This window comes from Chenopodium quinoa, unplaced genomic scaffold (assembly GCF_001683475.1).
Source record: "Chenopodium quinoa cultivar QQ74 unplaced genomic scaffold, ASM168347v1, whole genome shotgun sequence".
Taxonomy (NCBI): domain Eukaryota; kingdom Viridiplantae; phylum Streptophyta; class Magnoliopsida; order Caryophyllales; family Amaranthaceae; genus Chenopodium; species Chenopodium quinoa.
The window spans coordinates 35238-49874 of record NW_018742393.1 but is presented as its reverse complement, the minus strand read 5'-3'; the positions used below and the strand labels follow the sequence as shown (position 1 = coordinate 49874).

The following is a 14637-nucleotide window of genomic DNA, read 5'->3' as shown; positions in this document are numbered from 1 at the left end:
AAATTCCTTCACATCTTCTTTGAATAGCCATGCCGTTGCATCATCATCGTAGTGGAACATTTCCTTAGGAAGTTGAATTTGGATGGGGCTGTCATTAGGCAACACACAAACACGGTTGTGCAAATAAGCTAACTCCTGAGATAGCGATTGAAGCACCGTGTCTTCAACTAATGGAGGGTGTGTAGTTGAACCTCGTGAAGGGCTCTTCATCGACGCTTTTCCACTCACCGAGCCATGTTCACTCCTCTCCTTTGGCCCCTCCACCCTCTTCTTTGGAGTTTGGATTTTCCTCGATGGTTAATAAGACAAATAACACAAATGGTTAGAAAAGATTTCCATCCAACTCTTGGGAAAAAAATCGGGTATAGATTAAAGCGTGAAATCTAAATCTTAATTACCTGGTTCATCAACCGTATCCAAGCGGATGACCATTGCACAAAACTACCTTTTGCTGCCCAGAGTGTAGTGAACTCATCCTCCTCCACGGGCACAGGTATTAAGATGTCCTCGAACCCGAGAACCACAGAATGGATCCCGACAGAATAATGCTCATGCAGAAGAGGTCGCAAATGGACCGTACCTTGTTCGGTCGGTTGTGCACTACCATAGGCAACAACATTCAAAGGTCCATCATATGATTCGCCCGGGTGAAAAAGTTCACAACGGGTCTCTTCCGGACCAAATGGGCATTGGTATAGTTCAATCATCGGGCCATATTTGGGGGTGCGACATTTTGACGTCTATAGTTAGCCCTCACTTTGACCAAGATCGAGGATATTAAAGGTCAAAGTATCACAGATCGGGAAAATGTGAGCATGGGTCTTTATTTCGTGATTTGCTAATGGGAGTGTAGCAATCCCGAGGAGAACTTTGCAAATTGATTGAAAAGAACAACATTAGCTTAGCAACAACAATTATAAAAGAACAACAACAACATCAACATCAACACCACCAACAACGACAACACAAACACAACACAATCCAAAAAAGTAAGTAACAAATCACCTGTAGAATAGGAAAGTCATGAGGTGTCAGAGTATCAAGCCCCCTTGAGTACGCATGTGAAGGAGTACCAATCTGCAATAGTGTATTGATAGTGAAACATTAATTAGAACCGTACCCACGTAACTCAACATATCAAAACTTATAGAGTTGAATTCTAATCATGTACCTCCTCGCGTGCATTTATCTCCTGTTCTCCTTCTCTTCGTGGGTGGCTACTTGAGTCGACCGGTGTTGTCGAGGAAAAGGGCATGGTCGGCAAATTCATTTGCTTCGCCCATGCATTGAACTCTTTGCGCATCTCATTGCGCACTTGTTCTTTAATTGATGCCACTGTGGCATCGAAGTTCTGCGGCGAGTTCACACTTGCTCGGGATCTTCTAGATTTGGTATATTCGGGACCCATTACCTTCTCCCATCCTAGCAAGCTCCCCCCAGCACCTAATACCCGTCCCGGATGGTAGGGCTTTCCCATAGCCAAGGTAAAGGGGTCCTTCTCTACCGTCGGGACGAGCTTGCCTTCAACAAGCTCTCCAGTGTACTCAAGCTTAGCTTTAGCAAAAACAAAATGGCAACATGAAGTAAGTGTTTATATAAAGTGATATACATGCAAATGAATAATGTAGTTCACTAGTTCATAGTTGCTTATTAGCTTATCTGTCATTTCTTTGGTTTCCGGAGCCTTGATGGACCATTTTCCGGTTTTCTTGTCCCGCGAATGCATAGAGCAAAAGAAATCCCAGCACGACTCACCAAAGTACTGGTTGTGGAGTCAGATGGCGCTGTGGAGGACCCTAGAAGCGCAGTGGGGTATAATCCTTCACTCACCCACGTATCCCTCTATTTATCATACGTCATTGCTCCCATATGATGGTGGTATTGCTTTTGCAATGCATTCTTGGAATTCTGCTCCCTCATTTCCTACATAAAAAGATATGTTAGTTTCATTACTAATAAAAAAGACGATAAATTACAACACAATTTTCATCAGAGTTCTTTAAACTTACAATTTCTTCTTTTTTACATTTTTGAAGAACGAAAGCTTCCCAATTATCCTTCGATATGCTAGGCCATATTTTCCATGGGAGTTTCTCTTCATCGATAACATCATCATCACTGCCACCTCCTTTCTTGTTCTTTTGTTTCCTCACAAGTTTATTTGTGATAAACCGACGAACTAAGTTACACTTGAAGCTTCTGAATCTTGCCGCAAGTAATGATTCAAACACCCTTCGCTTGGCGTACTCATTTGGAATGTTAAATAGACTCTGCAAGCACAAATAACAAACATTATTAGTTTGCCCATAACATAACAATAAATTGAAATTGTTTATAAATAATGTGAAATAAAAAAAACTTACCCTGGTATCATTCCAAAACGTGTCAATCAAGCCTGTAGGTACGTCGCTCATACGAAGCGTAATGGGGATTTTGCGCGCACAAATCCCAACTTGACCAGCATACTGACGACGCCATTTACCTGAGGGTTGCCCTACCCTGTCATACTTCAAGACCATGGGACCGACAGGTTTCTTGAAAGCTGTCGTCGGACCCCTCTGCTTTTTCTTCGCTGGTGCCTGCACCCCCCTCCCACTTTGATCCTCACGAAACAGCTCCATAATGGCATTATCGATTAGAGGCGCTTGCTCAGCTGAAATTTCAAACTCATCTATCAGCATTCTCTCCAATACATCTTGCGCCTGATCTTCTGGCTCACCCAAATCAGGTTCCTTGTTCCCATCATACAGCTGGTCCCCATCATTAGATGAATCATCATCATTAGATTCAGCATCCTCAACTCGAACACAGTATTGATCGTCCGTCATTCGATGTTAAAACCTGTCATTACAAACATAACACGTTATTAGCTGCTGAATTGTAAGGTAAACTTATAATCATAACTAAATTGCTGAATTATAATACAAATAAACATAGAAAATGGTGAAGCAAGTTACTTTATTCATTTAAAAGAATATAAGAAAAATGGGCAAGTATTTCAACAATTTCATTCATTTTCACCTAAAATGTGATTTTTTAATTCTTTCTACGCCTGCAGTTCAAACTAACAGAAAATATACAGTACCTCAATCTAATATTCCTTCATCGTGGTCTGATCTCATGTAATTGGCTTGGTCGTCTGTCTCATTTGGCACAGCAGGTCTAGGAACAGTGAAAGGTGCCGAGTCATCAAAGGCATCATATTCTTCCTCATCCTCGACATCTCCAACGCCAAGGATTCTTCTTTTGCCGGCTAGCACAATAGACCATTTTAAGTCGGTAGGTCAGATACGTAAAACACCTGCTTAGCTTGAGATGCAAGGATGAATGGTTCCGCACTATCATTCAGGTTGCCAAGATCTACAAGAGTAAAGTCATCAAATTTGACGTTACGCCTGATATTATCAACCCACTTACACCAGAAAAGAGCAATCGTGAAGTCACAATAATCAAGCTCCCATATTTCTTGAATTCGACCGTAGTATGACAACTCTGCATCAACGGGTGATTTATCCTTAGCACTTGCAAACTCCCTTGACGATGCCACAACCGTTACACCACTGTTTTGGGTCGAGGATGATTTCAAATCTTGACGCTCAGTCCAAAATGTGTACCCATTTATGTCATATCCCTCAAATGAGCGAACATCATCCCTACGACCATAAGCAAGCCACCTTACTGTAGCTGTGACACTCTCATCCATTCCACCCATCACTCGATCACGAAACCAACTCACAAACTTCTTATTGTGCAACTGCATCAGTGCCCTTTCACCTTTCGACGGAAACTCATCACGCAAACTAGCCATGTGCTCGTCTAAATATGGGTGAACATCTGCAACATGGTGCAACACATATAGGTGTGCTTGTAAGAACTTCTCTCGATCAGGTGACATTCGTTTCGACCCGATTGTGCCATGACCATCAAGTCTCCCTTCATGTCAAGAAGTAGGAATGCCAATAGGTTCCGCAACGGCTATATAGTCGGCCACAAAATTACCAATCTCCTCGGCCACGGTCCCTTGAATCATACTTCCTTCCGGGTGAGCCTGATTCCTAACTTTATCTTGCAATGTACCCATGTGTCTTTCAAAAGGATAGTACCACCTCATGAACACTGGACCGCACAACTTAATCTCACGCACCAAATGAAGAATCAAATGCACCATTATGTCGAAAAAAGAGGGCGGGAAGTACATCTCAAATTTGCACAAAGTCACAACCACATCCGCCTGTAAAGCATCAAGTGTACAAGGATCAAGCACTTTGCTACATATTGTATTGAAAAACGAACAGAGGCTTGTAATAGCTTCCCTCACGTGCTTTGGCAAAATACCACGTATTGCAATTGGTAGAAAAACTTGCATCAGAACATGAAAATCATGGGATTTCATACTTGTCAGCTTCAATTCTCCATTTAAGGATACAAATCTTTTCATGTTAGATGCGTACCCTGATGGAACCTTAATGCCATACAGACATTCACAAAACATCCGTTTTCTACCCTTGACAATGTGTAGCAAGCCGGAGGTAAATAGGCCTTCCCCTTTTTGGTTTTTCCCTCATTTTTCTTCTTCAACGCATCCGCGGCCTTTCCCTTTCCCTTGCTCTTCCCCTTTCCCTTTTTCGAACCCATTTCTTTTTCCTTTTCCTGTTCCTTTCCCTTACTAACCCTTTGCTGAACACACAATTCTGGACGCACCCCTATCTTTTCCAAATCTAAACGTGCACCCTTTCCGTCCTTTGTCTTGTTTTGAATATTCATCAACGTTCCCACAAGAGTGTCACACACATTCTTCTCTATATGCATTACATCAAGACAGTGCCTAACGTCATGTTCTTTCCAGTACGGGAGCAACCAAAAGATTGATTCTTTTTTAAAGAGAGCAAATGATTCCGCCGCTTTTTCAGATTTCCCAAATACTGTTCGTACACCCTTAACCCGAGCGTAAACCTCCTCACCAGTCAGTGGCCTAAGAGCAGTCCCCTCTTCCACCGTCCCATCGAAAGCCTTTTTCTGCCGACGGTACGGGTGATCGCGCCTGAGCAACCTTCTTGTCCTCAAATACACCTCTTTGAAAGAATGATCAAGGCGTCTGCTTGGCGTATCATCAATACAAATGGGGCATGCCTTTTTCCCTTTATTCTTATACCCAGACAAGTTGCCATATGCAGGAAAATCATTAACGGTCCACATAAGAGCTGCACGCAATGTGAACATCTCATTCTTATGAGCATCAAACACGGAAACCCCTTCATCCCACATCTTTCTCAAATCATCAACCAATGGTGCAAGATACACATCTACGTCGTTTCCAGGTTGCCTTGGCCCCGATATCAAGAGTGAAAGCATTACATATTTCCGTTTCATGCACAACCAAGGAGGCAAATTGTAGATCACTAAAAGTACCGGCCATGTGCTGTGCTGGGTACTAAGAGTGCCAAATGGATTCATCCCGTCCGTGCACAAACCAAGCCTTAAATTTCTGACTTCATCACCAAATTCCCCAAACTTCATACCAAGGTTCTTCTATTGCGGGGAGTCGGCTGGGTGCTTCAGCATCCTGTTTTTCTTTCTTCCCTCTGCATGCCACCCTAGGTTTTTAGCGTCTTTTGGTAAACAAACGCTTAAACCTTGGAATTATGGGAAGATACCACAACACCTTAGCAGGAGGTCCCTTCGTACCAGCATTGCAACTCTTGCGCTTGTAGCGCGCGACTTCTTGCATCTTCGACATTCCTCCAATTGTTCATATTCATTTCGGTAAAGAATACAATCATTAGGACATGCATGTATCTTCTTATACTCCAAACCAAATGGACACATGAGCTTCTTAGCGTAATAGTAAGACTTAGGAATTTCATTCCCATCGGGCAACATCTCACTTAACACGCTCAACAAGGAAGTAAAACTACTGTCCGTCCACCCATGCTTCGACTTAATGTTAAAAAGAGTTAGCACGGCTGATAGTTTGGAGTATTTTTGCACCCAGGATACAAAGGATTTTTAGAAGCCTTCGATAATGACTCAAACATGTCACCTTCAAAACCACGCATCATCTCATCCACACCTTCATCCTCAACCTCATCCACATGATCATCCTCAAATCCCTCCTAAGCACCATCATCAACAATATGTTCATCATTCTTGTATTCCTCGTCCACACGGATATCATTGCTTCTATCATCATGCACATCATACCCAATAACATCCCCACTGTACTCTCCTTCTTCACCATGCCAAATACACACATGATATCTAACCCTAAACCCACGACAAACTACATGATCTCTAATGATATCAACACTATTGACCACCTTCACATTATTACAATCAACACAAGGACAATAGAGGCACTCGAAACCCATTCTGCGCTGATAAGATGAAGCCGTCTCGCAAAACTCTTGAACCCCATTAAAGAATTCCAATGTATCACGTCTACCATACATCCATCCACGATCCTTCTCCATTAAGTAAATTGTCTCTAAACATGGCAACATATTATGAATAATGTATAATTGCTACATCTATTATATATATAAATCAAATTCAAACACACAACATGCATATAACATTCATATAGATACAAAAATGCATATATGCTTCCAAAGGGTCCTTATCACTCCAACCTAACCCATCCTTGAACGCTTACTCTCACTAGTGAATGTATGTCAGATTTCCAATTTTAAGGAAAATCCGGCAGCATTTCCCCCCAGTTCTCCAAATACACGACGTAGGTAATTACTTACCCACATATGTACCCAGAGAACATGGTGATCGAGGAAATTCTAAGCCAAGATGTTCCTTAAAATCGAAAAAACTGACATACATTCACCACCTAAGTGAGAGTAAACGTTCAAGAACAGTCCCAACCGAGAACTATTCAAGACTTTCTCCAAATGAAAAAGCCTTGAACGGGTATCTAGGCATATGATGATACATGCAATCAATTAAAAAACAATGGATTAATCACACATCATGATGGAAGATGCACTAAAGTTATATCACACACCATCTCCACAAAAATGTGCAACCAAGAACTTATTTAAAGCACATAAAGTTATATATATACCTGAGTACCTATAAAGGCTCAACACTCTCAAATAGAAGGTCAATGCCAAGGCCTATGCTTCGCCCAAAAATTCCTGATAATCTTTTTTATTGTAACCTATATAGAACACAAATAGAAAACCAGATTAAGGGAAAAGATAAGAATGATATTAGTGAGCAAGAACAAGGACAGTCAGAGTAAGATACCAGGATGTTTTCCACCCACTCTCCAAACTGATGATCTTACCCTAGAAGCCCTTGACACCCATTTCTTAGCCTGAAACACGCATATATATAGTGAGAAGCAACTCATAAAGAAAAGTATATTCAAATCCTAAACCCTAAACCCTAAACTCTCAACTTTGTTCTCTTAAATAAAAAGGACTATTTTATCCTATAAATAAAATAAAATTCTCAACTTTATTAGTGATGATAAATAAAGTTCTCATAACAATTTAGAAATATAGGTAAATGTAGCTTGTACTAAATACAATTCTCAGCTTATAAACAACAACAATAACTAAAAAAGGCCTTACATTTGTGGAGGGGGAGCCTTATGCGTTCAATGGAGGGGGAGCTGAGCCTTGCGCGTATAAATGGAGGAGTTAAGTAGCAATTATTGACAAACCCTAGCAATTACAAGAAACTTGTCAATATTAACTAAAGACCAATTCCTCAAAAACCATAACAATGGAGGAGCGCTATTACGACTTACCTAGCTAGGTCTAAGCTGCTACATACTTCAATAATGCAAGCATATGTGGAGGGAGGCAGAAGAGAAGAGCTGAGTGCGTGAGGAGAAGAACAAACCTAGACCCACTGCGTGCGTGAGGAGGCAAAAGCTTCAATGGACCCTTCAATGGAAGCTTCAATGGAGGAATGGTTTGGGGAGAGCTGAGGGAAGGCGCGCGTTTTTGGAGGTGAAAGCAAAAACAGAGAGTTCAATGAGGGAGTATACAGTAGTATACAAAAACCCGGGTTTTTTTAAAAAAAATTGGCAACGGTTAACCGTTGCCAACTCTACCCTTTTTTTAAAAAAAAAAAAAAAATTTAATCAATTGGCAACGGTTAACCGTTGCCATAGGGGGATATTAAATATGGCGCTCACTTAAGTTGGCAACGGTTTTCATGAACCGTTGCCATAGGAGGGTTGTCTATTTCTTTTTTTCTACTAGTGGAGGTGAGCATAACTAGGTACATACTCGATCACAATTTTAGGAACCAAACTCAAAATTAGTTGGAATCTATTCTTGAAATTCAAAATGACCTCTAATTTTATTTGGAACTAGACTACCTTGGAAAGTTGGAACTGCCTAGTATTAGTTTCAATTTTGGGTACCCAGTTATATATATTTTTGCTAAATAATACAAATTCTAAACCTTGATTAAAAATATTTAAAAAAAAAAAAAAAAGCTTTAATAATTATTTTAATGCTTCTAGGCCATTTATTTTTATTTGGGCTTTATGTAAGGCGTTTTTTATTTTACCAATTAAATACATTCAACATATTTTTTTTTTTTTAAATACATGATCAATTTACGAATTTTGATGATATATATTGATTGAAAAATCTTAACAATTTTAATAATTTAGGAATTTGCTATTGTAGATAATAACGGTGAGGCCACATTAAGTTCAGCCAAGAGAGTTGAGATGCTGGGTTTTGAGAACAGGTCGCTGGGGTACAGACGTACAGTATTGTGGACGGACATATCCTGCAAAGCTACTACAAGACCTTCGACCAATATAAAAGTAACTCCGAAGGCCGAGGGCGATTACTCCATTATGAAGTTATGCTATGAATATGAGAAGCTGAATGAAGGTGCTCCTGAACCAATTATGCACAAGGATTTAGCATTCGACATTGCGAAAGATTTCAAAGCTCATCTTTGCAGCGCTTGATGATGATGATGATGATACGCAGTGCTTTCATGCTTATGTATGGTGCATATATACACTGATGGGGTTGATTACAAGATTATAAGCTACAATTAGCTGCCTTACTATAAATAAACGTCATGTTTTATTATAAAATTTTCAATTTATAAGTGTGTATCAGGCTATCAACTGGTCTTATAGCTTCTACGTACTATTGCTGCATGCGGATCGGAGTACTTTGTTATAAGAAAATACAAATTTAATTCGAGTTAAATATAAAACAAGGGACTCAATTTTTGCAAAATGTGGAAAAAGGGAACAATATTTATTTTACAGAAGGAAAAGGGACTGGGCTAGAATGGGCTTGGATTGTCGGTGGGTTTTAATTAAATAAGGGAAAGAATTGAGTCTCCTTGGTTAAACAATTGAGTTCCCTTGGTTAAAACAATTGAGTTCCCTTAGTTAAACAATTGAGTCCCTTTGGTTAACCAATTAAAAAAAAAAGTATATTTTTGTTTATTTTGTAAATATTTTAATTTACAAAAAATAAGTCCCTTCCTCTTTTTGGGAACAATAGCAGAGCATATTCACTTTCATCGCTCATCTTTAGTCCTCAAATTGCAACGAATTTTGCGGCAAAGAGCATCAAGAGGTACGTAATTCCTTTTAATTAATTGTTTTTGTTTGCTTCAATTTTCAAAACCTTGGTGCCACTTAAGAGAGTTGGAAAAAAGTTCGTCAAACACGTAGAAAAATTGGATCCTTGAGGCCAATATGTAGAATTTCCAAAAAAAAAAAAAAAAAAAACAATAGCATATATATTTTGATGCAACGATAATGGGACATAATAAGCGACTAGAAAAATAGGATCTTGTGTGACACATATTCCTAAAACATTGATATGCATATGCTTCCTCCATTCCTGAAAATTCAACTCACTTAGCATTTGTGCAGTCTCCAATGAACATGTTTGACTATGAATATTTTCGGTTATGTATAAATGAAAATTATAAAAAGTTGATATTTGAAAAATTTATAATAAGGGGAATTGAATAAGATTCTAGCCACATGCTAATTTATTTCTGTTGTATAAATAATCAAATGTGTCAGATTTATTTTACTTGTATTTTGACCACAAAAATAGTCAGTGAGTCAAACTTTCAGAAGTAGAAGCAGTATGTAATGTAGGCTAGGCCTGAGCAGGAAAATCCGTATCCAATCCATTTTTTTAGGATATCCGATCAGATTTTTTTTCGGATCGGATATCTGATCCGAAAAATTCGGATATCGGATACCAACTCGGATAGTAAATTTTCAAATTTCGGATATCCGAAAATCCGATAAAATCGGATATCCGATATCCATATCCGATTTGATATCCGAAAATTAAGATGGGCTTGGCCTTTTGGGCCTAAAATAGTAAAATCTAAAATGTGTAAACTGTAAACCCTAAACCCTCAATCCCTCATACTCATTCTCTCTGTCTCTCGCGCGCCGCTGCCCCCTCTCTCTATCTCTCTGCCTGACTCCTCTCTCATTCCCTCTCGCCGGTCGCCGCACTGCTTGACTGCTTCCAACTAACGCTCGCTCAGGTAAAGCTCCATCTCTCTTTACAAATTTCACAACTTCTACTGAAATTAGGGTTTTCTTGAATAGTTGAATGCTATCTAAAATTCTGAATCACCCATTGATTAATTTGTATATATCTATTATGTATATCTATTGTCTTGCTCTCTAGGTTTCTGATGCTTCATGATTCATAAAAGATGCATTGCATATCTCTGTCACTATCTACAAATTATTTCCCAGTAATACAGAACTAATTATGAGTTACTTTTACGTTATTAATATGCAGCATTCATTATAATGCACAGGCTTATTATTATTATTTCATATTCCAGCTTTTATCTAGTTTGATTAATATGCAGTTGTTCTTGTAGCGGTGTAATTGACTAGAGGTATACATACAACTTCTAAAATTATGACCAGAGAAGTAGTATAATAAAGTTTAACTAGTTTTTGTTAAAAATGAGTAAATTTGTTGTTACAATTTTTTAGAAAATTTGATCTATTTTGTACTAATATAGACATGTAGATTTAATGTGAAGTGGTAAGTTATTTTTTATGAATGTTCATTTATATTTTAGTACAAGGTCAATCACATGTTTTAGATGATTTATATAAATGCTCTTTCACATATTAACAATAGTTGTCATATATGGCCTTTCACATATTAACATACTCTCATAGTGACAAATTTATGGCGGATATGACAGGAAAGAGTGCTACCCCCTCAAGTGTTAACCCCTCAAGTGATGATCCGTTGACATCCACGGCAAATGCTTCACAACCAAAGCCACAAGATGTTCCACCTGATTCGGAGGCTCAAATTCCAACGAACTGAGAGAGCGCTTGATGATATATCTTGGAGCTCCAAAAAAAGGTAAGAAGAAAAGATCTTGGGTTTGGGATCACTTTGTGTCATTCACAAGAGATGGGGATAAGATGGCTAAATGTAACTATTGTGAAACTGATGTTTGTGGTGACTCAAAGAGTGGTACAAGTGTTATGAAAAATCATATTCTAAGGTGCAAAGAATACCCTCCTAACATTGATAAATCACAAAGACTTCTTTCTTTGCAAAGTGAACAAACTGAACAAGTTAAGGGAGATGGTAGTGTTGATGACTATATGTCGGGGACATTTGTAAATGGGAGAAAAGGTAGATTAGATCTTTGGAGATTTAAGCAAGATGAATGTAGAAAAGCATTTGCAAAGATGGTCATAATAGATGAGAAACCTTTTAGATGTTATGAGCATGAGGGTTTTCTCTATTTCATGTCATTTGCACAACCAAACTTTGTTTTCCCCTCTCATTTTACTGTGGCAAGAGATTGTTATCGTATATATGTAGAGGAAAAAAGAAGCTAAAAAGTTACTTTTCCAAGTCTTCTTCTCGCATTTGTCTTACTACCAATACTTGGACATCATGTCAAAACTTGAGTTACATGTGTTTGACTGCTCATTTCATGGATGACAATTGGATATTGCACAAAAATATCTTAAATTTTTGTCTAATTAGCGGTCATTCTGGTGAGGCTATTGGTAATTAAAGGGATAGAAAAATGCTTTCTTGAGTGGGGCATTAGTAGAGTCATGACTATAACAGTGGACAATGCTAGTTCAAATGATGTAGGTATTCAGTACATAAGAAGACAACTTCAAAGATGGAAAGATGGGGATGTATGTGTTGGGGGGAAAATATGTGCATATGCGTTGTGCATCTCATATTCTCAATTTGATTGTGAGGGAGGGTTTGAAAGAAAATGATGAGTCAATAAAAAGAATAAGAAATGGGGTAAGGTTTGTTAGATCTTCTCCCGCAAGATTGCAGAAGTTTAAGAATTGTGTCAATCAAGACCAAATTGAGTCTAAACGTCATCTTTTCTTAGATGTTGAAACTAGGTGGAACTCAACTTACATGATTTTGGAATATGCTTCCATTTTTCGTAAGGATTTTGATTTGCTTGAAACTTCTGATGGTGGTAAATTTAATGTAGAATTGACAAAGTCTAATGGTGTTCCAACTGATGATGATTGGGATCGTGTTGCTTCTTTGCTCCCTTTTCTTAAGATATTTTATGTTGCTACTTTAAGACTTTCTAGGTCCTTGTATGTTACTTCTAATGTGTATTTTCAAGAACTTGTTACCATTGGAAAGATGATAAAGAAAAAGTGTGAAAGTAGTGATCTTGGGGAAAGATTAATGGCCCATGGAATGAAAAGAAAACATGATAAGTATTGGGAAAATGTGAATAATATCAATTTGATGTTATATGTTGCTGTTGTACAGGATCCAAGGCGAAAGATGCAATATGTGAAGTGAGATATTGATGATCAATATGATTTGGATAAGGGTAAAGAGTTGTATGATAAGATTAGGGATGCGTTAAATTCTTTGTATGAACATTATGCCTCTCAACAAACACAAAGTGGGTCAAGTCCATCCAATATGGTTGATTTGACTACAAGAGACATGAAAGCTTTGAGGATTGGCATGACATGGCTGAATTTGAATTTAAGAGGGATATAGGAAGTCAAAGTAATCTTGAGAAAAAGAGTGATTTGGATAAGTATCTAAATGATGAAAGAGAACCTAACACTATTGGAAAGAGCTTTGATGCCTTAGATTGGTGGAAGAAACGTGGGGAAAGATACCCTATTGTAGCTCTTATGGAGAAAGATGTGTTAGCTATTCTTGTATCCACTGTAGCGTCTAAATCTGCATTTGTACGGGTGGACGAGTACTTGATCCATTTCACAGCTCACTTTCATCAAATATGGTTGAAGCTTTGATATGTGCTCAAGATTGGTTGCGAAATACTCGTGGCCCTTTAGTAGTTGAATAAAATCTTGAAGATATTGAGAGAATTGAAGAAGGTATAACATTTTATTAGTTATTATGTTTTTTTTAATTAATTTGCATAATTTAGTTTTAACTCCTAACGAATTTTTTATTCTATATTCTTTTTAAAAATTGTTATGTAGAGTTATCACCACTTATTGAGCAACCTTCAAGTGGCGTTGTTGATGATTACATGTAACAAGTTGAAGATGAGCTTGAAGATTGGAGATTGGAGCTTGAAATACATAAGATGAAGTTGTAATTTTTTTATTTTGTTTTTTGTGGTGTAATTTACTAATTTGGAGCGTGGACGTAGTGGCTTGGAGCTTTGTAGAGATTATTTTATGTGTGTTTAATATTTGGTTAATTGGTTTAGTGGTTTTGGCCCTGTTGCTTTACTTTTTGCTTGTTACCTGTCTTACAGTACTGCTGCTGCTTTGATGTTGTTTGTTGTTGGTTTGCTTGGGATTATAAGGCTGACCTATTGTTGTTTGGGTTGCTCCCTGTTTGCTGCCTGCCTTTCATTGCTGCTTCTTGATGCTACACTGCTAGGCTGACAGGTTGCTGCATTTGGTGCTGCTGGTGCCTTCTTTAAAGTGAGATCCTACTGCTACCTCCTCTGTATGTTGCTGCCTAGTCGCTTGTTGTTGTTCCCTGTTGGTGATGTTGCTGCCTCTTGCTGTTGTTGAGCTTATGTTTTGTTGTTGCTGCTTGCTTGCTACGATTTGCTGCTGCCCATGTGCTGCTACTAAAAGTTACTGCTTTGCAAGCTGCTGGTTAGTCGGTTTGCTGCTGCATTTCCGGTCTTCCATCTAGTGGTGTCTAACAGCTGAAGCTGCTCCTTCTGTTTCCTGTGTTTGGAGCTCTCCTAACTTGTTGCTGCTGCCTCTAATTTAGTAATTTGATGTCGATATTAATAAAAAAAATTTCTGAAGTATGAATGTCAATATTAATAAATTTTTTTTTGAAGGAATGTTGATATTAATAATTTAATATATGAATGAAACAGTTTATTATAATAAATGGAAAAAAATAATATTTAAAAAATATAGGTTTTTAAAATTTCGGATAACGGATAATTGAAGTATCCGTTTTCGGATATTCGGAACATTTCAGATCGGATACGGATATCAAATTGCAAATTTTCGGATTCGGATATCCGATCCGAAATCGGATATCGGATTGGATATCCGATCAGTGATCAACCCTAATGTAGGCATAACAAAAAAAAAAAAAAAAAAAAAAAAAAAAAAAAAAAAAAAAAAAAAAAAAAAACCACTAGACATAAATTGGGTTTGAAAGA

General features: G+C 38.1%; 1 protein-coding gene across 1 annotated transcript; it reads right to left on the bottom strand.

Annotated features, from left to right (window-relative positions):
* Positions 1–1842: 1842 nt before the first annotated feature.
* On the bottom strand, positions 1843–2828 carry LOC110701662. The gene is made up of 3 exons (XM_021879277.1): positions 2364–2828; positions 2040–2270; positions 1843–1923 (listed from the first exon to the last, which is right to left on the bottom strand). The coding sequence occupies exons 1-3, from the start codon at positions 2826–2828 to the stop codon at positions 1843–1845; spliced, it is 777 nt and encodes a 258-aa protein (XP_021734969.1).
* Between the last annotated feature and the right edge of the window lie 11809 nt (positions 2829–14637).